Raw genomic sequence first — 24,004 nt, 5'->3', positions numbered from 1 at the left:
AAGTGCTACTGTCATATATTTTGAGTATATTTTCTAGCAGGTCCCGTTTTTCAGAGGAGAAATATCCCTGCTAACACTTGTTAGCGCGTCGTAGTCTCCCAGTCTAAGGTGGTTTTCCCTCCACGCCAACTCTCCACTGTGTTGAACGATGGCTCACTACGAAGAAGTGGCCGTGCGCGGATATGACGAGTTCTGTCAGGCTGTATCCGAGAGAAAGGGGAAGGATATTTTCGCTTATTTCTCTGGTAATAAAGACGCCCAAGGAAAGAGCTGGTGTCCGGACTGTGTGACAGGTAATTTAATACACATCACCACCTCTGTTATAGCCCATAGGTGCGTGTCATTTTGAGTATAGTTGACTGAGTGTGTGCATGTGACTAACTTTTATACATTCTGTTTGCCTTTTAATAATGTTTATTTAACATTTGGTGCACCTCTGTTCCCTTTCAGCGGAGCCGGTTGTAAGGGGGCAGATGACTCATCTTCCAGAGGGCTCTGTGTTCATCTACTGCCAAGTTGGAGAAAGGGCCTAGTCAGTGATTTAATCTGCTTTATTCTATGTCACTAAACAAGTGTTAGACATGCAGCTAACACTTACATGAGCAGTTTAATCATCTGCTCTATAACACATGATTTATAAACTGAACTGGAACTCAAATGGAGTTTGTGATAACAAGTATGCATGCTTGATGAATTGCAAAATGATATATATGTGAAAATATTACATTTTCCTTTTAGGTTTACATATTTGCAATTATATTTACATTTTAACTAAAGAAACAGTTACAGTTGTAAAATATTACATTTCTAGACAGCCAGACATTTTTATGCCACTGGGATGAATCATGAATAAAAATAATCAGCAAAACACAAATGAATGGCAGCCGAGAGAAAACACTGAGCTTTTTATTTCAGAAACATTCCTTTGATGTTGTGATGCCCACACAGTCATAAATATGTGTTGACTATCTGCATGCAAATGATAGATTTACTGTCTGTAAAAGACAAACTTATAGGAATTAGAACACTAAATATTTGGTGCCAGATTTGTGCAAATCCAGCTTCGTGTTGAAAAGCTGAAAATCCTTCCTGTGTTTCTGCTCTTAAAAATGAATTCTTATTATTATCAGCTGCCTAATAATCTCTTTTTCACGCTCCAGTTGGAAGGATTCAAGTAATGACTTCAAGAAGACTCTCAAGTTGAGTGGTGTTCCCACTCTGCTGCGATATGGAACAGTAAGTATATATATTTTAATATATAAATCATGCATTTTTTGCAGAAAAATCCATAAAAATTAAACAATGAGAGACTAAACTTATTCACATTCAGTCTCTTATAAAAATGTTGCTTATGAAAAAGCATAATCTTGTAATATTACTGTAGTTAAAGTAGTCTGAAGAGTGAGTTTACCTCAAACCGCCCGTTAATCCTGTTTCAGCCTCAGAAGTTGGTGGAGGAAGAATGCTTCAAATCAGAACTGGTCCGGATGATGTTCACCGAGGACTGAGGGGGATCCGGCGCCGCTCACATCAGGCACTTCATCATTTCTTCGTAACGTGATGCAAATCAGCAACTGTGGACGTTTACAACCAAAAACAGCCGAGCCTCCTCCGTAAGACAGCAGCTCAATCAACTCTATACCGAAGGACCGTCTGCAAACGTGAATGGATGTCATCATCATTACCAATTCTTCTTTGGCTGCCTTGTGCAATAACTCAGTCCCGATTTGTTTCTTCTAATCTAACACTATAATGATTAAAAAAAAACATTGTTTCATGTGATTGTTTTTGTTGCCTTGCAGTCTGACTCAAATAAAAGGAATTGTTGAACATGTGTAATTTGAGAAAACTTTCTTTTTTTGTGTTGCATGATCTCAGATGTTTATTCTGCAAGTGTGCATCTCGATGCTCTATATAATGAGAATATTTCCTTCAAAGCCAATTCCTATTTGTATGATACAGTACTACATTACTTATATAAAATGTGGAAATATTGCCCAAATATATATATATTATTTTATATAAATATAATTTTAAAAAGTCATGATCGATTATAGGCTATACTGCATCATAGAATCGATTATTTCTCCCACCTCTACTTGGACAGGGTGAGGTAACTAACGTCTGGTGCAGCTCTGGTAGTTTCCTATCATGACCACTAGGTGGCAGGATATCCATAGGAACCCATAAGTGTGGCTTTATCTTTATGAAATCTGCAGAATTTTGTGTAGTTACCTTTATGAAGCTTCTTAAATAAACAAACCCCAAGCATGTAATAAAATATAATATACATTTTAGTTTAAACTCAGAATTCAGCTGCTTTTTAATCTAAAAATAGTTGGAGGATATAAAACAGACATTTCAAGAATTATCTATCTTAACACCTCAAAACCCCCCCCAGAGAAAATCATGACGAAGTGTTGCTAGAATAACCAGATGTCATGATTAAAGTGTAAGCTTTAAAAAAAAAGGAGGGAGGAGGGGAGGGGAGGGGGGAGCTGGGAAGAGCGCAACCGCTGTTGCAGTCGGGGCGATTTAAACGGAGCGCATTCCTGCACAGACGCTCACACACACCGGAGGACGAGCCGCGGTGAAACACACACACACACACACACACACACACACACGCCCCGCAACGCCTCGCAGGGGCCGGGAGGAGAAAGCAAACAAAACCCCGCTGCTGGTGCTGCTGCTGGTGGAGGAAGTAGCGGATTTACATGCGCGGCAGCGGCGTCGGTCGAGCGTTAAAAAAACACACACAAAAAACCACCGCCGTGTGTTCGAGGGCTGCGATGTCGGAGTTCCTGGTGAGTCTACTCGGGGAGCGGCTCGTCACCGGCGAGAAAGCCGAGGTGGACGTGCAGTCGCTGGGCGCCAGGCTGTCGCTGGTCGGGCTGTTCTTCGGCTGCAGCCTGAACGCGCCGTGCAAGCAGTTCAACGGCAGCCTGTGCGAGTTCTACAGCCGCTTCAAGAAGGCGTCCGAGCACAAGGACAGGTTGGAGATCGTCTTCGTGTCGTCCGACCAGGACCAGAAGCACTGGCAGGACTTTGTGCAGGAGATGCCGTGGCCTGCGTTACCTTTCAAAGACAGACACAAAAAGGTAAGACGTGTGTCTTTACGTCCCCGTGAAGAAGTACGAGCCGCCCGCAAGGCTGTCAGTGCACAGGTGTAAACGGTGTCATTGTGGGTCCATCACTGACCCCCTGAAGTCCAATCAACTCGGATTAATCACGTGACTTGTCATCTTAATTATTACTTAATGTGGAACATCACATTTTAATGGAGCCAATGGGAGTATTGTCTGTGAAAACTCATCTATAGTCAAAGAAACAACCAAAATAAAAGAGAAATATATAGATTTTTAATCAACATTTTGATGATAATACCATGACTTCTCCAGATGAGATGGCAGAGCAGACAATCCTAACTTATTATCAGGAGAAGGAAATGTTTTTCTCTTTTCATTGTCTGACATTTCATGTTCAGGGAATAATAATAACTCGGCTAAACGTGTTGTTTCTGTCCAACATGTTATTTACTCGTCTGCCCAGTGAAGGCCCAGTCACTGTTTCCGACTGGTACCCACAATGCAAAGCTCGGAGGATTTCTACTTCACTATTTTTTGACGTACATCTAAATTTTGTATATAATTTATTTAAAATTTAGTGTAAATATTCACATTTCAGTGGGAATAGACGGATACAGTGTAAGTTATGGTGCTGCTGTATAATCAAATTGCAAACACACTTTGACTGGAATGTTAATATTTTGATGAGTGAGCTTTTTGATTTAATATTTAAGGCAAATATTGCCGGGTTTTCTTTTGTTTATTGCTAAACTTTACCACAGAAGTGTGTGTGTGTGTGTGTGTGTGTTGCAGCAGGTCTGTAGGCCATCGTCTCTCTCTAAATCTCTCTAATTCTGTTCATATTCACGTCATATCAGCCCTGCATGTAAAACTGATTTCTGTAGATTCAAAAATGTGTCAAGAAGATGATTTTGCCCTCCTTTTTTTTTTTGCTTTTTTAATGAGGCCTGATTTATACTTTCATAGGGAATCCTGTTAAAAACGTCTCCTCCTCTGGCTGGTTTTAACCTCCTTTCATTGTCCTATAAAATGTGGATAAAACCACTAAAATGGTCAGCAGCCGGCATCTCGTCTGTATTCTCGTGAGGAAGTGATGCGTATTTTCAGTCCTACGACCCACAATTTCACCCGAACCGCTCTTTGTGTCTCTGACTCGGACAGCATCATTGTCTTTATAAAAAAAAATCAAAAAAAGTGACAATGATTTCCCCGTTACACCTCATAATGAAGTCCAGGCGTGAATAAGCCCTGGAGATGATGATGATGATGATGATGATGATGATGGGAGGGGGAGGGGGAGGATGTGGGAGTCGGGAAGGGGTGGGGGGGGCGTCTGGAGGCGGAGCTCATCCATCGCCGCCATGCTGCAGCGTTATTGTGTTTTCTAACTGTTTTGTGGAGAATGACTGTCTGTGGCAACAACATCACCATTGTTCACGCTCTTGTTGCTGTTTTCCTATTGGCCGCCTCGGCCTTGTGACATCACAGCAGCACACTTGTGCATCTGTGTTTCTGCAGAGGCCTGCAGTTCTGGTTCAGCCTGCGTCCAACCTTTTTCGGCCTATTCTCTCTCTCTCTGTCCCTCTCTCTCTCTCTGTCCCTCTCTCTCGTGCATCGTTGCATTTCGGCTTAATTATTATTATTATAACGATACAGATATGAACGCTGATCTCTGTGTTTATTTAAACCGCAGTCTTTCTCCAAATGGGTGGCGTTTATCTTTTTATTTAATAAGTAAGGTAGCTAATTTCACCCTCTTTTTTTTTTTTTTTTTATCCTCCTGGATATTGTTGCTGCAACGATCAATCAGTCAATCAGCAGGAAATTAATTGACAAATATACTTTTGCTTCTTAGATGTGAAGATTTGATTGAATTATGTGAATTTCATATTAAGGATGTATTTTTCATCATATTCTGGTATTATAATGGATCAGCAGATGTGTAATTGATGTGAGGTGGAACACAAGGTGCTAAACTTCACCCATGATTTTGGGTTTTAATTCGATGTGTGAGATGAGGAAGTGTGAAGTCATCTGGTGATGATGGAAAAACGACATCATCTCTCTCGTCTGTGAACTCACTAGTGACTGAAGAGGATGTCTGTGTGCTATCGAGCGACCTGATTGGTGGAGGGCTGCGTCGATGATGCTGGTCCGTAGAGGACCAAGCGGCTCTCTCACCTCTCCTCTCAGGCTCTCATCCCCCTGAAGGGTTCAGTTCCTCCTCAGTCTTTTACAGCCTCACCGCCCACCTACAAGCCTCCCCCCCCCCTCCTCTGACATGGCTATCTCTCACTCGGGGGGCTTCCTGTTACAGGAAATGTGTATTTAATCAAGAAGGGATTCTCTTCCTGATTAAACACAGAGAGAAAGGAAAGTCTGGTGTTGGCTTCAACTTCTTTATTTAATCCGTCCTCCTCTGCTGCTTCTCTGTAACCGACGTAAATAGACTTGAAACATTCGATGCTGGATTTACTTTTAGTGATTTATTTGTTTGTATAAAGGTTATAAGTTATATGTGTTGTGTTGTTAGTCTTGTCTTTTTCCATTCTGAAGCCTTTCTTAAGGCCAAGAGGGCAGAACATATTTTCTGGACCACATTGGAGGATTTCCTTGGGGGGTCTGCTTGTTGTCCGGGGAACAGCCTGCTTGTCATGGCGTGCTGGCGCTGCCTTACATGGACTCGTGCAGCAGGAGAGAGAAATGTAAATCAATTAAAGCTGACGCGATGTGAGAACCCGGCTTGACCAAAGGAGCAGGGACGCTCCTGCAGTACTCTGGGGGGTGGGTGGCCTCTTGTCGAAGTCCTCCAGGTTGGTAGTTCTGCTCTGTAGTAGCCCCCCCCCCCCCAGAGGCAGGACTCGAAGTCAGGGTCGTCGTTCATCACTGATCTGCTGAAAGCTGCAGCCTGGTGAAGCTCCTCGCTCTGATGGGAGAAAAGAGGCTCAAACTATTTCATCTGCAGGTGGCATTTCCCTCTTCTTGATCTGTCGGTATCACATTCGGGTTTCTGGGGGTCTGAATCCCCCGGCGAGCTCATAATGTCAACAGAATGTGACATTTTTTTAAGGTTTCTGTGATGTGAAACATCTGAAATCGAGAGCTTTCACCCCCCTTTTCTAATGAATCACCTAAAATAAGATCTGGTGCTGCCAGTTCCTCCTTCAGAAGTCACATGATTAGTTAAATAAAGGATATGGACTGAAACGAACCGGCCAAGAAGGAGGCCCGATACTAGCGGAGCAGACAAGAAAGGGGCCCGACAACGGACATTACTTAAAGAAAAAAATAAGAAAACGCATTTAAAATTTGTCCAGAAGGCACGTGGGATCCTGCATATTTACTCTAGATCCGGATTCTGGTGTGAAGCTGCTAACAAAGTTATCTTCTATAACTCAAGGTTCAACTTTACAGCTCAGTGTTAAAGTCATCTTAGTAGCTAACTAGCATTGGTAGCATGGTAGCGACCTGTCAATCAGCAGGTAAGCCCCGCCCCCTAAAGCATCCCCTGCTTTCTGGTCTGGTGGACTCTAAATGGACCATAATGTACTAAATGAACATCATGCTGGATTGAAGAAGACTTGAAACTAGAGATTGAGACCATAAACTCATGTTTACAATGTTTACTGAGATAATACATCAAGAGAGAAGTAGGACCATTTTCTCATAGACTTCTATACAACCAGAGAGGAGTCGCCCCCTGGTGGCCAGCAGAGAGAAGTAGGACCATTTTCTCATAGACTTCTATACAACCAGAGAGGAGTCGCCCCCTGGTGGCCAGCAGAGAGAAGTAGGACCATTTTCTCATAGACTTCTATACAACCAGAGAGGAGTCGCCCCCTGGTGGCCAGCAGAGAGAAGTAGGACCATTTTCTCATAGACTTCTATACAACCAGAGAGGAGTCGCCCCCTGGTGGCCAGCAGAGAGAAGTAGGACCATTTTCTCATAGACTTCTATACAACCAGAGAGGAGTCGCCCCCTGGTGGCCAGCAGAGAGAAGTAGGACCATTTTCTCATAGACTTCTATACAACCAGAGAGGAGTCGCCCCCTGGTGGCCAGCAGAGAGAAGTAGGACCATTTTCTCATAGACTTCTATACAACCAGAGAGGAGTCGCCCCCTGGTGGCCAGCAGAGAATGACAGTTGAAGGCACTTCAGGATTTGACTCTAAATGGACTCTTTCTGGATTTTGCCCTTCAGGTATGCTTGTTTCCAACGATTATTTTGTGTCTCAGCTGTGAAACACGGATCCTTTCTGCAGCAGCGTTTCAAAAACAAATTGTTTATGGAAACATGTATAATTAAAATGCCTCTTTTGTTAATTACCACCGTTTCGACATTCCACTGAGTATTTTGGTAAGCTGACCTCGGAGAAGCAGTTTTCCCTCGACTCGGGCGTGAAGCGTGCACGCCCGGCTGCGGCACCGTGCTCTTTTTAATGGGACTCCATTGTCCTGCAGCTGTGAGGCCTTGTTGCTGTTTGACAAGAGCTTATGTAAAGAATGTGGGCAGACACCTGCCCCCTTCCTGAAGCCGCTGAGGGGCCTGGAAACGGCGTTTTTTAAGGGCTTGGCACTGCCAACTGTTACATGTCACACCAGCGAGCTTGTGTTACTGTCTCCTTTTCACCACCATTGTGTCCTCTTCACTGGGAAAGCTGTAATATTGTGAAAGGCGACAATGGGAGATCTCATCAGAGGTGAAGTTCGGAGGTTTGAGTTACCACCAGTGAGAGTTGCATTTTGTGTGTGTGTCGTAAAAACCCAACAAAACGGGATCTGTTTTCACTTCTGCTATCGACCCGTCAGGAAGACAACGTATAATAGCTGTAAGGCTTCGACCCCCCCCCCCCCCCGTCTGCGGTCCAGAGACCTCCTGAAACGATACTCTGGGACCGACTTCCCCCCCGTTCTCTTTGTCCTCCCCGTGTTCTCCAGCTGGACCCTGTGTTTTTTTTTTTCCTAGGCAGGACGTTCCAAAAAGCTGAGTGGCGTTAAAGATAATAGAGGCGGCTAATGCGTTCACCGCAGCTCTCGAAGAGAACAACAGATGATTCACCCGCTTGTGCACATTACCCCCCCCCCCCCCCCTAAAAAAACAGCCTCGTTTTTGTCACATACTCGCCGGTCTTCGATATTAACTGTGGGTTCCACGATGACGGAGAAGCAGAGCTTCTTTTCCGTGGAAATAAGCAGTTGTTATTTCAATTCATATTTTTTTTGAATGTGCTGGTGTATGACGGAGGATGGTTGCTTCTTTTCCCTCCTGAGCTGAGACCACGTCACGTCACGGACTGGTTGCTGTGCCCCCCCCCCTTCAATCCTCCAGGTCTCTAATTGCCCCTCACCACAGCTCAGCAGCCCCCCCCCCTTCCAACATAATAACAGCCCAGCCGCCCCGGGGGCATCCTGCCATCCCTCGCTGTCTTTCCTCTTTCCTTTTGTTATCTTCTCCTCAGATTGAATGTTGGCTCTTTTGTGACCCCCCCCCCCTCCTCCTCATCATCACCACTGATCACATTTCTTCAGCTAAATGGAAAAAGACACTGATGGATGTGTTTCGGTGTTGATTCAATGGAAATGTATTGGAATATTTCCTGGCGTGACAAGTTTCCCTTTGGACGATAACCCTTCCCCCCTTTTGCATGTGACCATCACCCCCCCTCCCCCCTCGCTGTGGTGTCTCCATCCAAGTGTCCTGCAGCTCCTGTCTGCAAAGAAGCTCGCCGTACAAAAAAAAAAGCTGATGTCCCAGCATGCAGCAGGGCACGCCGGCACCAGCCCCGCTGTTCAGTCGGTGCATGAAGGGAATTTTTATCTCTGCAGCTGACAAACATGCAGTCGGACAAAGTGAGCTCGGTTTTCTGTAATATTACCCGTAATAATCATATTTTGTTGTTGTACTTTGGTTGTTTACACTTGCATTATTATTATTATTGATTTCCCAACGACTTACCCGGGAGCTTCCTCCACAGTAATTTAAAATAATAATCCACTTGCTTGTTTTCCTCCAAAAACACGAGTATCTAGTTGTGATGAAAGCGATGGATAAAGTGTTGAAATAGTTGGCAAACATGTTATGCAGCCTACTTTTTTATAAACATTTTGTGAATAATGGATTCGTGGTTGAAGTAGTAACAAATTGACACGGTGAGCTAATAATTAATGGGTAAACGGCTGAAATAAACAGCTGAAAGTAATGGATTTAGTTAGACATGGATGAATGGATGAAATGTGCAGCTACTGCCACTCGGCGTAGCAGGAATGCAAACAGCTGAACAGAATGCAGCTGTATGAAAAGTGACTAACGAGACTATTGTGTCACACGTGTTTTAATGTGTTGCTGTAGTCCGTTTGTGCAGCGTGACATAACGTCGGTTTGAAGTCTATTGGAATGAACACATTTGGAGCAGGACGGCTGGTGTTGTTGACGAGGGCCCACTTTGTCGGGACGTCGAGGTCCGTCGGACTAAAAGGGTCAGGAAAACTGTGTGTGTGTGCGTGTGCGTGTGCGTGTGTGTGTTACTCCCTCGGGTGGGTGGAGGAAGTGCTCCACTCTGCTCCGATGGGCTTTGTGTGCAGCTCCATCTTCTTCTAGGAATTTAAAATAATGGATTTTAAAGTCGGACGTGAGGGCAATGCAGTGTGTGTTATCTGCCGCCTGCCGCTGTAATAATCACACCGTGGGATTTTAATCTTGTGGATCGATTTGTGAGATGACCTAAAACATTTATCATGACGTACCGATGGAGGATGAAGATCATCTGGCTTTAATATTCTTATTCTAGCCTTTTATAATAAGAAAACAGTGGAAAAAGAAGGATTTAAATAGTGTGAATGGGTAAAGAAAAAGAGTAAATAAGTATTGATGGAATATCAATAGAACTGTATTTTGCTGATAGGGATGATTATGGCTTTATTTGAACTGTTCAAATGAGTTTGTATATGTAATTTTTCCACATTGCTGATTTTTCAGTGATTCAGATGAGTTGGCTTCTTACTGTCAGACGCTTCATTTACAGTAAGCTGTTAATCTCCTGCAGCACAGTGAGCCAGCTGAGGACGTATCGTGTACAAAAGGTCACAGACGGCTTCGTGGAATAATCTTCTCCGTAATATCACTCTCTTCGTCGTAGCGCGGTGGCAAGATAAGAGTTCTAGTTGCTGAAAGAACCATGAATTTAAAAAGTGAGCACACAATAAGATAATCCTTTTTTCCTTTAGTCCCACAGCGTCGAGATGTACAGTATTAAAGCAGCAAAGTGGATGAAGCAAAACATAAAGAATATAAATGTAACATTAAACATGAGTTTATGTCTCAATCTCTAGTTTCAAGTCTTCTTCAATCCAGCATGATGTTCATTTAGTACATTATGGTCCATTTAGAGTCCACCAGACCAGAAAGCAGGGGATGCTTTAGGGGGCGGGGCTTACCTGCTGATTGACAGGTCCATTTAGAGTCCACCAGACCAGAAAGCAGGGGATGCTTTAGGGGGCGGGGCTTACCTGCTGATTGACAGGTCGCTACCAATGCTAGTTAGCTACTAAGATAACTTTAACACTTAGCTCTAAAGTTGACTTTGAATTATGAAGCCAACACGCCAGAGTCCCAAATATGGTAATTTCCTTTCACTGGTTGCAAAAAAAAACCAAGATGGCGAACTCGATGTCTTCTTCTATAGAGTCTGTGTAGTTCACATTATTGCATGAATTGAAATGAAATTTATATATATATATAAATTATACATTTTTTGCAGAAAAATCCATAGAAATTAAACAATAAGAGACTTTGTCGATAATGTTATTATTGCACATGAATGAGTCCGTTTTTTACTATCTTTGGTGTTTTGAAAGTTCTCTTTTGTCTCCAGCGTTGTGCTGCCGGTTTTAAATGCATCTCCTCGCCAAGTTGCGTTTAAGTGGAGAGAAAATCTCGGGCAGTTCTGTCTGAATGCAGCATCTCACGGCCTCATTATATTTTATAATAACCTGAGAGTGCTTTCCAGGCGCAGCCATCCCCTCGCTCCTACTGCCAGATTGCATCCAAAAACTAGCATTTCTTGCATTTGGATCATTTTTATTTATAAATGTATTTCTGTGTTGATTGTTAATCTAAAACCGTCAGCAAGCCCACCGCGCCTCACCGCCATTCGACCCGCACTTCAACAACACGCTCCCCACACATAATTGCACATTACATCCACACGGACAAATGGATGTGTTGATATTCCCCGGGTGGCGTCCGTCATGGTGAGCGTGCACCGAGTCACGGGATTCTCCCTTTAGAATACTCTGAGCCGTTCCTCGCGGCCGCTGCTGGGCGAGCTAATCAGGAAAACAAATGAGGGTTCTGCCGCGTTGCCAATAGATTGATTCAAGCTGACGTATTATCAGCAACATCACATTAACCAGATGGAGCTTATTGAGCAGCCGGCTGTGAGATATTTTCCTGGCACTGAAAGTCCAATAATAAGATGTCGACTTACCTGCTTACGTTAGTTACCGTATGTAATAATCAGTAGAATTAGCAACACTGAACTCACTATTTGAACTGATTGCATCGGCCTTATTATTCTGGTGACATCAGTTTGTTTTTGTAGACGGAATGATGCAAGATGTTGAGCTTTATTGCAAACTATAAAAATGGATCTCATTCCTCTTCACATCCCACGTTGTAACAATTAGTGATTTCATATTAAAAGCTCCCTGTGTGTACTATTATTACTATTATACTTCTTGTCCAGGTTATTGTGGAATGTGAAATCCGGCTTGTTAGTTTTGAAAGTAAACAAGCTCAGCTCTTGACCTTGCTGCTGACAAAACACGGAGTCTAGAAGAAATGTAGAAACAGGAGGGCAGCAGGTCAGATGATGATAAACCATATGGAGATATATCGGCTGGTGTGTTGCCGTCGGTTACGGTTACAAATTAGGCGGGAAAAATCTGAAATCTCTCGCTGCTTGCTATGAAGTGAGTCCTTCATGTTGTAGTGCTGTCTGAACGTATCGTGAGTTATGACCAACCACATATGGTGAACTAAAAGCATCCCATAATTAAATGAAAAGAAGTGTACAACCAATGGTCACGAACCAAGCGTTATGTACCATCATGCATTGCAGCGAGAGCGGCGTGATTGAGACGAATCCAAAATGAGAATTAATTTTATTAATTATTTGAAAAAAAATGTGCTGATTTCCTCCGTGTTGCTAATGGTAGCGTATACTGCTCTTTTCCTGCTTGACTTTTCACAATAAAAGCCCAGACAACATCACTGTTTTACATGGGGAACTTCAATTCATTGTTCAATGTATTTATTACATAAACAAATATGTCTGCATTTATTGTGGATGGTCCACCAGACATGTTTTAATTGTAGGGATGTAATTAATACAGCGAAAAATGAGTTATCTCATTGGACGCCCCCTGATGGCCAGCAGAGAGAATGCAAGTTTAAGGCACTTCAGCTTTGGCTTCACTTCACTTCGTTTGTCCGCACATGATTTAATTTTGAAATAAATGACGGGACGTGTTCAATAAAGCTGCACTGAGGAGTGTGTTCTTCAGATCATCAGACCACTTCTGTTAGTGTCTGAAGGAGCCGGACCCCCTGCTGAGGCAGCGCCGTGGCTTAGCTCTGCCTCTGTGTTGGAGGCTAATCGCTGTTTTGATTAGTCTTTTTTTTTTTTTTTAACTCAATCTGTTTGCACGGAGCACCGATCCCACGGCCGCCTTGAATGAAAGGGTTTATCAGCTTAAGCCTGTTGTAAGGAGCACGAGAGGTCTCATCTCTTGGCTGTGGAACGAGAGCTGCCCTCGGACACAAGTGTCCAGCCAATTAGAGCCGCCGAGGCCTCAAAGACAGATTACTGGCTCGCCGTCTTTCTAGTCCCGCTCGGTGTTGGAGCAGGATCCACGTTCTCAGAGGCCCTTTGGGACATGATCTTATATTAATTTGGTGGAACTTCCTTCATTCCTGGTTTTTGTTTGGCTTAATATCCAGAAACATATAATTTAAAGCAGTTTAAATGCTGATTTAGCTGTTTTGTAGGAGGGTTACCAGTCCCGGGGAGCCACAGGGTGCCAGGACCCCCCTCAGCCCATCTGTATTAAAGAGGACCTTTTATTTCAGGTTCCTACTAGAACATGTTGACATACTTTTAAAGCTCAAAAAAAGCTTTATTTTTCCATCAGGCTGTGCTAGAGCAGCTCTTTTCCATCTCTCTCTGTTGGACTTCCTGCCCCTCCCTCCCAAAAAGCCCAGTCAGACCTTTTAACATGCACAAAACATATAAACACACTTAAGGAAAGGGAGGAACATAATGGGTCCTCTTTAAGGTCCTTTTTTTCCGGGTCCTGGATTCACTTATTTGTAGCTAGATTGATTCTATTTATGCATATTGGCAGTGAATATGTAGACCTGGTCCGTGGACCCAAGAGCCGAAACAAACCTCCAGATTCTGATCAGTCTGGTTTGTTTTGCCAGCAGAATGCCAGGAATTTGATTTAGCTAAAGATTTTGATTTAATTTGTGCTCGCTGTGCTGAGACTTTGCTCGACAGTAAGTAAGCCTGCTGGTCGTATTGGTAACCGGTGTAACCCCGGGTTCAGCGGTTTGTGTCGATACTGTGAGACCACATTAATCTCTGCTTGTATCTGACATGACGGGCGACGACTGCAGAACTGAAATAACTTAGTTTGTGAGGTATTTGATTTGCTGGATGAGCTGAAACAGAGATTATTTGGAAATGGTTTTATGAGGATTATGATTCAACAGATGCAGCAAACCTGAAAGTCCCTTTTTATAATTTGAATAATTAAGGCTTTTAATCTAATTCTGGTGTCTGGCGCCAGGAGGAATTGGGACGTACAGTTGTGTTACTTCCTTGCCCATGTGACCGGCTTTCTTTTTTTTAAAGAGATAGAAGAGATATGACATTAGCATACAGGACCTGCATTCTTCTCTTAAAGGTTCAAGCTGTTTCCCCTGAAGGTCGGCCATCAACATATTATGTCACATTATTTCTCAAGCATTCACTGTTTGCAACTGTGTACATTTTCATTCCCAAACCCCCCCCCCCCCCCCCCCCCCCCCCAAAAAGCAGCGGCTAAGCCCCGCCCCTTCCGATGTTTGGTAAAAATAGGAGACTAAAATATCCCTTTTGAATGACACACTTTATGTTTGTCAATTTAAGATAATTCAAGAAACTCTCAGTTTGTCGTATTGTTTGTCGTATGTGTCTCAGACAACGTACAAAGCTAAACACGGATGTTAGCTTGGCGTGCTAGCTAGCTAGCTAAGTCCAGCGACTCTTTATCAGCCAGGAAGAAGAAGGAGCGAGACCTGTTGTTAGCATGAGAATCGTTACATCCTGGTACCGAACACACAGAGACATCGTAGATTCAGCGAGATATGCGACTTTTGGGTGCGTCGTCTTTATAATCGCGTAGTTTCACTGATATGATGAAATGCAACTTTCGTAATATTTAAAATAATCTTTTAAATTGACATGTGTAATTCACGGTAAAATGATGATTTCCGACATATTTTCTTCCAGACACAGGAAGGGGGCGGGGCTTAGCTGCTGCAGGAAAGCACACAAGAGCCTTTCTGCCGATGTGAGGTGTTGAATTGAGTCCGCAGACTAAATACTTAACCTTCTGGTCCACGCCACATGTCAGTCACCACCTGCTCATTGGACGGCGTTGCTGGTTTTGGAAGCAGCGAGCAGGTGTGCTCTTTAAGTCCTGGTCTGGAAACCCGGCTCTTTAAGTCCTGGTCTGGAAACCCGGCTCCGTGTGATGTGGTCGCTAACAAAGCTGGAATATTGACTTTACGCTCTAATCGTTAAGCGTCGTCGGTGCAGCCGAGTGTTTTGTTTGCACACATAGAAGCTCGCGGAGAGAAAAGCCACGTGAAGGTTTCATGTCAGGAATGTCGGCGTCTTCCTGCCAACTCACACATATACCTTCGTCCCCCTTCTCCCTTTTCATCCATCATATAATTATGGTGTGCTGCGAGAGCCGGAGGTATGCGCAGTGTTTTAAAAAAAAAAAAAGGCTGGAAGGGGAATAAAACGAAAGAATTATTGTAGTGGGCGAAGATATGATTTTCTTTTCTTTCCTAGTATTGAATGAAACCAGACTCAAAAGAGAGAGGTGAGACCTGAACCAGAAGGCCCCGGTCTCCAGGTCCATCCTTTTTTCTTTTTTTACACAGAGTAGCTCATTGTAGCAGAAAAAAAGAAGCCGTACATGTGGAATCATTTCTCTTTGTTGGGCCGTGTGGCCGAAGCCCCCCGAGGAACAAAAGGCATCTCCATCACTTCACCCCCCCCCCCCCCCCCCCCTCCCTGCTTTGTTGCTCCAGGTGTTTGCTGTAAAAAACTCTCACAGGTGCTTTTATGAAAGTCCTGCTTTCTCTCAGTCGGACTTCTTTTTCAGCTCGAGGCGCTGAGTGAGTGTGAAGAAGCTCTGACGTTTAAATAGTGATATATGGGTTCATACGGGTGCTGGAAATCCTTGAAAACACTTGAATTTTAATGTGGTGTTTTCAAGGTTTGTAAAGTGCTTGGATTTAGACTAAAGGTCTTGAAATGTGTGTTGTATGTGATGACATCTATGATAGAACAGAGGAAAGAAGATCTCCATATTTGAGGGACTGAAAACAGCATTTTCTGACATTTCTTTATGAAAAATGACTTTTGATGATGAACAGATGATGAAAATAGTTGGTGATTATATTTCTGTGGATCTGTTAGTGGAATTAGTTTTCCTTTCATTTGTGGTCCTTCTGTAAAAAGCTGTCTCCAAACATCATGTTGGTTGTTTAGAGGACAATAACATCTCATTTAATGTGATGAACAAGTGACATAATAAGTAGACTGAATACTGACCATTGGATTGGTACAAATATGGAGTTTACCACAGCTGGAAGGGGCTGGAAAAGCATGGAAATGCACTTGGAAATGCTTGAAAGGTGCTTGAATTTGACTTTGGAGAAGGTGTAGGAACCCTGTATACTGTAATTACGGACATCGGAGGCTTAAACACTTTTTTTTACGTGTTCTTCCTTTTCATTTGCTCAGAAAGTGAAAGCAGGTGAGAGTTAAATTCCTGGCGTGGCCTCAAAGCTCCCAACACGTCCTGCAGAAAGAGTGGATAGAGATAACAGATTGCACATCCTTTTTTTTTGGCGGCCTGTTTGGTTGCCAGGTTTTTGGAGAAACCTGCACGCTGCCCTGGTTTAAGGGGAAATAACAGCGTTGGTTTCTAAAGTGTGACCACTTCTTTTGAACGGCTGGTATCAGAGAAGCGCCGCCAACCTTGACAGAACAAGAGTGTAGGTTATATTATTTATTAGTAGCCTCGTTTGGTGTGATCTATCTCTTCTAAGACCCTTGAGTTGTTTTGGCATTCATTTATAATTCCTGTTTATCCACGTGACTTCAGAATGAGCTGAGGCGACCCCGCTGCAACCTTTCCCCCATTTTTTTAGCTGAAAGAGAGAAAAGAGAGAAGAAAATTATGAAATAATCTGTTCCATCTTTCATCTTCTAATTGCAGACATTACACGTCATAATCTCCCATGTAAATTCTCAGATTACCACGCTTCAGACCCGCCTTTGATATCGCCAGGCTGTGATTATGAATGTAATTTCTGATTTTTTATGCCATACACACACGACTGATGCTCATTTATGCGAAACGCCCAGATGACACGTTGTCGATGTTGAACGGTTGTAAATCTGTTCCAGTCACAGTTGTTGTTGTTGTTTTTATGGAGCAGCCAGAGGGGGAATCATGAGCTCGCTGCAGTTTTTGTGTTCTTGGCACTAAAAGTTTAAAACCGATAGAGACGAGGAACAAGAGCGAGGCTTCATGGTCGGGGAATCGGGGCTGCGTTCGCCAGCGGTTGAAGTGTGAGCAGCTGCAGGAGGATGCCAGCGAGGACTGGAATAATTACTGCAGCATGGTAGCTTAGTCAACACCGTTCGGCTGCAGCTGTTTCCTTTCTGGCGTTGAAAGAATTTCAAAGGATGTAATGTAGCTTCGAGACTTTTTTTTTTTTTTTGCAAGAGGAGCCATAACTACGTAGCAGGGGGTTCTCTGAAGCGTGTTGCCATGTTGGAACGTAAATACACTTTAAAGTTTAATGGTCAGAGGCTGTGACACGTCATGGGAGCAGACACTTAAGTGTGGACGGGAGATTTATCGCCAAGCCGACGGGCTCGGACTCGCACCATTTCGCTATGTTTTTTTTATTATTATAGACTGCACCCCCGCAGCGATGTCCTCTTCCACACAAAAGGGAGCAGGACGAGCAAACTGGGTCAGGTTCTTTCTATTTATGGCACGGAGGTGGGCGTTTTTTTCTCAGTGGTCTCTAAACATTTGGCTGTTTTGTTTCTGCAGAAGTGTGAAAAGTTCCCAAAGCAGCTTTTTTAAAGCTGTTATCAACTCTGGAGGGTAATTCTTCTTCACGTAACGGCTCAATAAAGCAATTGTCAAAAAAACAAAAACATCCTCAGGTCTCAGATTATCTGCTTCATCTGGACTTTATGGGTCTGATCGTCACGGCAACAGAAGCAGAGAGATGAATTATACCCACATGACAAAGGTGTTATAAATACAGTATCATAGAGGGGGGTAAAAGGCCTCCACGCCACAATTCATTCATTCATTTGGATATTTTAACAGGAAGTAGATCAAAAACACACAGAAGTAAAAGTCCCAAAACACTTCACCTCCCCAAATGTCAAAGTTCATCATCACAAACCAGCAGCGACGCCGTCACACCTGTCATCACATGTTCACTCAAACCGAGATCAGCTGTAAAATAAACCGTTTTAATCTCTTTGGGCTGAGAAGCGTGTAGTCATGAATCATCGGTTTCTTATTTATTTATTTATTTGAATCTCCCTCGTCACACATTTGTAGCCCTTTTTCGATGCGTATTCTTCGTTCTTGCTCAAGGTCTTTATTTTTTGTGTTTTTTTGTGATGATTGCATTTACAGACGAGGCTCGGCCGTCTCCAGATGAGCAGCTCTCCGTCTTCTCCGGCTGCCAAACGCAGCCGCTGGAAAAAAACATGGAAAGCCTCCAACGAGCAATCGCTTTGCTACAAAATGATGCTAAACGGGGCTGTTCTGCACTGCTCCCATGATATGTGTATATTTTAATGTTCGACACGTTTGTTTACCCGTCTTCATAAACGTCGGAGATGTGAGCGTTTACCGTGCAGACCTGTATCTCGCCGTTTCCTGTCATCCGCCGGGGGAGGCCGGCGTTTCAGATTTGTTTCCAGAGTGTGTGGCTTCTCTTCCTGCACACTTTCTCAGGCTCTAACAATAGTCCCCTCGTCGCTGGCCCCTCGTAATCCTCTTTAACACCCCCTCCACCCTTCCTCCAACCCCCTCCCAACCTTTTTTCCTCCTCAGGCGCCTGCTGCGTCGTCAACATCCACCAATCACGCCGAGATCTGCCACCGAATTTAAAGACGTTTGGAAAAAGCTGCTTAAATGGAAGTTAAAGACTTTTACTTTGAAAGGTAACTTGTAGGTGAAGATGTGAGGATGAGTTTGATTCGACGGCAGCTTGCTGATGAAGACCACAGCTCTGCTCCGCTCCCTCCCTGTGATGTTTTTTCTGTTTTGTCAGAATGTTTTTTTTATGTCTTCCAGCAGCGTGTCGGCCATCGCTGCAGGATGCAGCGTGTTCAGCATGAATTGTTTATGATGAGCTTTGATATCGTCCTCCGTTGTCTCCGTGTCGGGATGTTCAACAAAAAGCTGCGGGAGGGGAAGTATTCTGTGCTGTTCCTTCTTTGTTGCCTAGTTTGTGCAGCATCGGCCCGTTTGAGATCCTCTTTTATTAGTACAGAAGCACTTTAGGGGTTAAGCATCTTGATATAGTTGAAGCTTCTTATCACTGGGGGGGGGGCAGATTCTTTTCTTCCTTCCAAATGAGCAGATCCGTCGGGTTTAACCCTCCTTTTTCTTCCAGCCTGATTGAAAATGTAATTATTCACCCATTTATCCCCATTTTATGCATCAAACAGCATTTTTGCTTCAGTGGAACTGAAAGTGACGGGTGGTAATTGTAGATCAAGGCCGAGCCAGCTGAGCAGGGGGGGGGTGAGGGGGGTGGGGGGTCAGGCTTTGGCAGCCCATGAACCACCGATGTGCCGCTCGCTCTCTGTGGGAACTGAAAACAAAAAACAAACTGGCGCTTCTGCTTCTGAAGTCGACCCCACGCTCAGCGGCTGTGGCGGTTTGCCCCCCGTGCCAACCGTACGAGGGGCTGCTCTTTTCATCCCGGCCCCTCCACACAGCGATTCCTGACCCCCCCCCCCCCCCCCCCCCCGAAGGCCACAAACAAGCGTTGTCACTCATGTTGGGTGAGAGCGAACGCCAGAGGAGGGCCAGCGACTCTCCAGAAGTCCACTTCAAACAAGCAATTAGGGCTCGTTGATACATGGAGGGGAGGGGGGACAGGCTTCCATGGGGTACTTGGAGGGGGGGACAGGCTTCCATGGGGTACTTGGAGGTGGTCTTACTGTTGCTGTTTGGTTTAGGTGCAGCAGGTGAAACCCGTTTAGCTTTTACAGGTGATTCGTGTGTGTTTTGAAGTAAACGTGGGATGCGTTGCCTCATCAGCTCCCACAATGCATTGCAATATATGCAGAGCCGTCTCTTCACAGGGCTCGTTAAGCATCGATATACACTCCACAGGTTTTATTTCAATATGGACCATGACTGTCCACTTTGGGATCCTTCTTTATAGGAGCCACGTTTTTTTTTTCCAGCCGCAAAAGCTTGGATGACTTTGCCAACGATCCGGCGTTGGAATAACGGGAGGGATGACATGATGTTAGACATTTTAAAAACCACAACGAGTGGCAGGAACGTCTAATTTCATCCGTTCGGAAGACGTGTGACGGTAATGAAATACACATTACTGTGTGTGTGTGTGTGTGTGTGTGTGTGTGTGTGTGTGTGTGTGTGTGTGTGTGTGTGTGTGTGTGTGTGTGTGTGTGTGTGTGTAAAATGATATGTGGAGATTAGTGTTTGGCTGTAGAGGATCAGCAGCTGTCCAGAAGCAACCAATGAAACAAATTCTTAATTTGACGTGCATTTATCCTGCAGTGTTGTTTTCTATATATTTCATATAGAAATAGAGGAAACAGAAGCTGTTTCCGTTTCAGAGCATTTCTTTTCCCTCCAGATAACGCTCCTTTTTCCAGAGATATCGTTAGTGGAACTAAAAGGGAGCTCTGAGCGTCTGCTTTATTTCTCACTCCTCTTAAAGCTCGGCTCTGTGCTGCTCATTGTGGCTTTAATGCAACGCAACGCTGCAGCAATTAAGCAGCTGTTTGGAATCAATCATATGAACCTCCTAGCTGTTGGGTTTTCCCAGAGAAAGCGGCGAAGGAGTCTGCAGACATTCTTCTGTACGCTTCTGCGTTTTAGCTTCTTCCAATTAGGGGAAAAAAGAGGCTGTTGGTTTTTAAACCGATCTTCTTCCCTTTTTATGCTGCGAGAATGATCTGCAAACAGACGGTTTAAAGGTTAAGATTTGTAAGGAAAGACGCATGTGTGTCAAAAACGTGTTAAAGTGGAGCATTTATCTTCCATGTGGTGAAGTAAAAGGTTGGCAGAAGGTTGGGAGGGGTTTCACGTCATCGTTCAAAAGATGAGCTCACAAATCGGCCAAAAATAATTGCAATATCATCCAGATAATCATCAAAATATACTTAAAATCTCAATTGACATTTTACATTTACATTAATGGGCCGCAGATCAAATGCACATCTTGTTTAGTTCACATCCTTCAGTCAAATCTTAAATAAGATGATCATAATTCATAAGGTCTCTGCATAAACAAAGGATCAATATATTTTGTAATCCTGTACTTTTTTTTTAAAATCAGGTTCTATTTTCACTATTTCTCTATTTTAATGAGCTAGACAGCTTTTTTCAAGTCACGAGACCGGATTGTGATTCTAAAAGACTTTTTCTTTGTACTTTTTTCGGCCTATATTGTTAAATAAGTGCGCAATCTGATGTGATCTAAGAGGTTAAAAGGTCTTTAACTGCTCCCGTTCTACTTTGCCATGTGGATGGATGCAGCTGTTAGAGAACAGATGCAACTCTTGACTTGCAATCTGACTGACAGGAAATCCTCTTCAGGCTGCAGACCTCTGTTGCTAAGGGACGAAATCGGCGGACGGCGAACAATCCTGGACAATTACTTCACTTAATCATTGAGATCTGAGGGGGGGGACTTCATTACCGGCTCGGAGGACGAGATGAGCTGTAGCTGCAGAGACAGAAGGTAAAATTGACAGTGTGTGAAAGACGCGGAGTCATTATGAGCCAAGTGTTCATGTTTGGAAGAGCAATTAGTGGTTATTGAAATTTCTGTAGACCATTATGGAAGGGACTGTGGACGAAAATCAATTATTAAAGCCTCATGTCCCTTTTGTCTGCATATTCCACTATAATTCCATGTAGGCCTGAGTGGGATTTTTTTTGTTTGTGTTTTTTTGTTGTGTGATGTATGAAAATTGCTGACTGAATCTCCCCGTGGAAACAGTCGGGCAATTCAGGATGTTTGTGAGCTCATTAAAAATTGGGGAAAAAACAACAAAAACAAAACGGCCACATTGTCAGGTCTGCTGATTCCCAGGAGGGAAAAAAACAGAAGAAAGAAAGCGTCCCACACAAAAGTCCAATCTGGGTTGAACCAGTCCAGGCTGGTCCACTTGGCTTGGACCACCCAGACTGATCTGGTGGGCTTTACACAAGGACATTGTGTTCCTCCCGGGGGAAAAGATCATGTCGCAGAACTGCTTCCCAGATTAATTTCTGGCCGGAGACAAAAGGACTAATCAGCAGAAAACCCAACACGGCGTCAAGACGATGTCAAAGGATCGTGACTGGTAATTCTGACGTCGGATAATGGGATTCATCTCGGCAACTAATGGCCAGATTGACCAAATAAGGTGTAGATATTCTTGGTCTCCAGATCTTTTGTCTGGCATCGCTGTCGGGTCAAAACTCCTTCTTGTCCAACACTTTGGTACATGAAAGAGTTTCTAACAAAATAAAAGCCCAAACATTCCTGGAATTGTTTGAATTGACAATGGATGTTCATTGTCCCCAGACCCTTCATCTGGTTTCAACAGTCTGGTCAGAAGGTGATAAAACTTAAACACATTCATGCTCTCGCCCTTAGCATCCAACTGTTTCCAATCCTGATGCAGATTCCTGGGTTTGAGTCCCAATCCGATAGGGTTTAATTATTAAGCTGTGACCCGGATCGTTCTTTTGTGTGAGAACCTTCATGACCAGGATCAAACATTAAACTGGATAGATACAACCCTTCAAAATGCTGCGGCGAAGCTCTTTGAGTCGGTGGAGAGCCGGAATGAAAGGAAACAAAGGCATGTTTTATGTCACATTTGCGTTTTTTGTTGAAGTAAAACAAACAAAAAACGAACCTCCCTACTACAAACTATCAGCTTTTTAAGGCAACAAACAAGGGAAACCCTGAGTTGCTGAATCTTTGTGAGCTCGGCTGCCCATTACTCTATAGTAGACGCCCTCTGCCGGCGTCTGATGTTCACTGCAACACATCATAGAAAGTGCAGCGTCTGTATTTATGACGGTATTGAATATCATACCGTCAGGATTTCTTAATACCCTGGTGTACCGTAGCACGGCCCGAAGCCAAGTCCGGACCTCGAGGCCCAGTTCCTTTCCACATCTTTCCAGTCACGTCTCTTCCAGTCACCCCCGGGAGAGTCGGGATTGAACTCCCACTGTTTTAAAGTGGGCTGTTATGGTACGGGGGGGTAAACGGAATAGCAGGGACGTGTTTCGGGTTCATAAATTTGGAGTGACGTGCGGCAGCACAGAGCCGGCTGTGCGGTCGCCTCGCGGTAGGTTCATCTGCCTGAAATTCCAAATATTATTCAAGCAAACTTGCTTCCAGCCTCGATCGTAGCGGTCAATCATGTGAAGGAGCCGCCGGCGAGATCTCTGGACCGGTCGCTCTGTTGTCTCAACAAACCTGACGGAGGGCGTAAACAAGAGCAGCAGACTCCCAGATGGACTCTCTATTTGTAAGAGCGCCGGCCTGCTGTTTATATCTCAAAGCCCTCGGCTCGGATATCGTCATACTATTTTTTTATTACGTCCATTTGGGCTGTTCAGTCCTCCAGCTGGATAGATCGTAGATGTGAAAGTCTGAGCCGTAGTTCTGCATGGTGTCTGTTTAATTAGCTCGTTTTCTGCTCTTCGCCAGCTCTGAGATGTTAGCCGGTAGTTTAGTGTTGGGGAATGCAACCATTGGCCGACAGCGTGCTCTGTAGGCTTCCACATGTAACTGTGTGTTTTGACAGACCGCAGCTTCCTCCTGGTTGGTATTTGGCAGCGATCCGAGCTTTTTTTTTTTTTTTTATTCAAGGCCCAAAAGCCCAACAACAACATGACTGCAGGCGAAGACGGAATATATTAACTTCAATCCAGATGAACCTGTAATTACAGGATCGAGAGTGACGTTACAGGTTACACCTCTAGATATCGCCCGGGGCAACATAAAGGCCCTAAGCCTTTGAAAAGCAGCTTCTTCGTGGGCCATTGTGCGACCGCGACGCCGCCGCCATGTTCCACCACCCCCACGGCACAAAGCACGCGTGTCGGTTTCGCTTGTGTCGGGCAGGACTTGTGTTTGTAGATTTCCAGGAAGCTGCAGCTCCGTCCGCTTCCTGCTCGGATGCATTACACCGAGTGCCACTCAACAGGGAGCCGGCAAGGAATCTGTAGGTTTCCCCTCCAATCCTGTTAATGTGGAACAGCATTTAATTAGATCCGCTCGACATCGAGCAGCTGCATCGCCCAAAAGTCACAAC

At 44.2% G+C, this 24,004-nt stretch overlaps 2 protein-coding genes across 3 annotated transcripts in view; both read left to right on the top strand.

Moving 5' to 3' along the window:
• Positions 1-12: 12 nt before the first annotated feature.
• Positions 13-1,660, top strand: txndc17 (thioredoxin domain containing 17). Its single transcript, XM_084018688.1, has 4 exons — positions 13-293; positions 451-532; positions 1,161-1,236; positions 1,440-1,660. Exons 1-4 carry the CDS (start codon positions 149-151, stop codon positions 1,506-1,508), a joined length of 372 nt encoding a protein of 123 aa, XP_083874814.1. The 5' UTR covers positions 13-148; the 3' UTR covers positions 1,509-1,660.
• Positions 1,661-2,563: 903 nt separating this feature from the next.
• The window catches only part of nxn (nucleoredoxin), a 53,282-nt gene continuing 31,841 nt past the window's right edge, over positions 2,564-24,004 (top strand). Inside the window, exon 1 of one of the 2 annotated variants that reach the window (XM_084018686.1) lies at positions 2,564-3,101. In XM_084018686.1, coding sequence (XP_083874812.1) covers positions 2,718-3,101 — 384 coding nt within the window. In that variant the 5' untranslated portion in view covers positions 2,564-2,717. Of the gene's footprint in view, positions 3,102-8,909; positions 8,940-24,004 lie in introns of those variants that run through there. The other variant, XM_084018687.1, reaches the window with a different exon arrangement.

The sequence above is a fragment of the Eutrigla gurnardus genome, assembly GCF_963514095.1.
Source record: "Eutrigla gurnardus genome assembly, chromosome: 10".
NCBI lineage: Eukaryota > Metazoa > Chordata > Actinopteri > Perciformes > Triglidae > Eutrigla > Eutrigla gurnardus.
Note: the sequence above shows the minus strand (reverse complement) of the source record. Positions and strands in the feature narration are given on the sequence as shown.

Excerpts from the sequence above, each read along its gene's own strand:
- txndc17 (XM_084018688.1), top strand. The coding sequence starts at position 149 with ATGGCTCACTACGAAGAAGTGGCCGTGCGCGGATATGACGAGTTCTGT. Across the intron at positions 294-450 it reads GTGTCCGGACTGTGTGACAG|CGGAGCCGGTTGTAAGGGGG; the intron begins GTAATTTAATAC and ends GTTCCCTTTCAG. Across the intron at positions 533-1,160 it reads CAAGTTGGAGAAAGGGCCTA|TTGGAAGGATTCAAGTAATG; the intron begins GTCAGTGATTTA and ends TTCACGCTCCAG.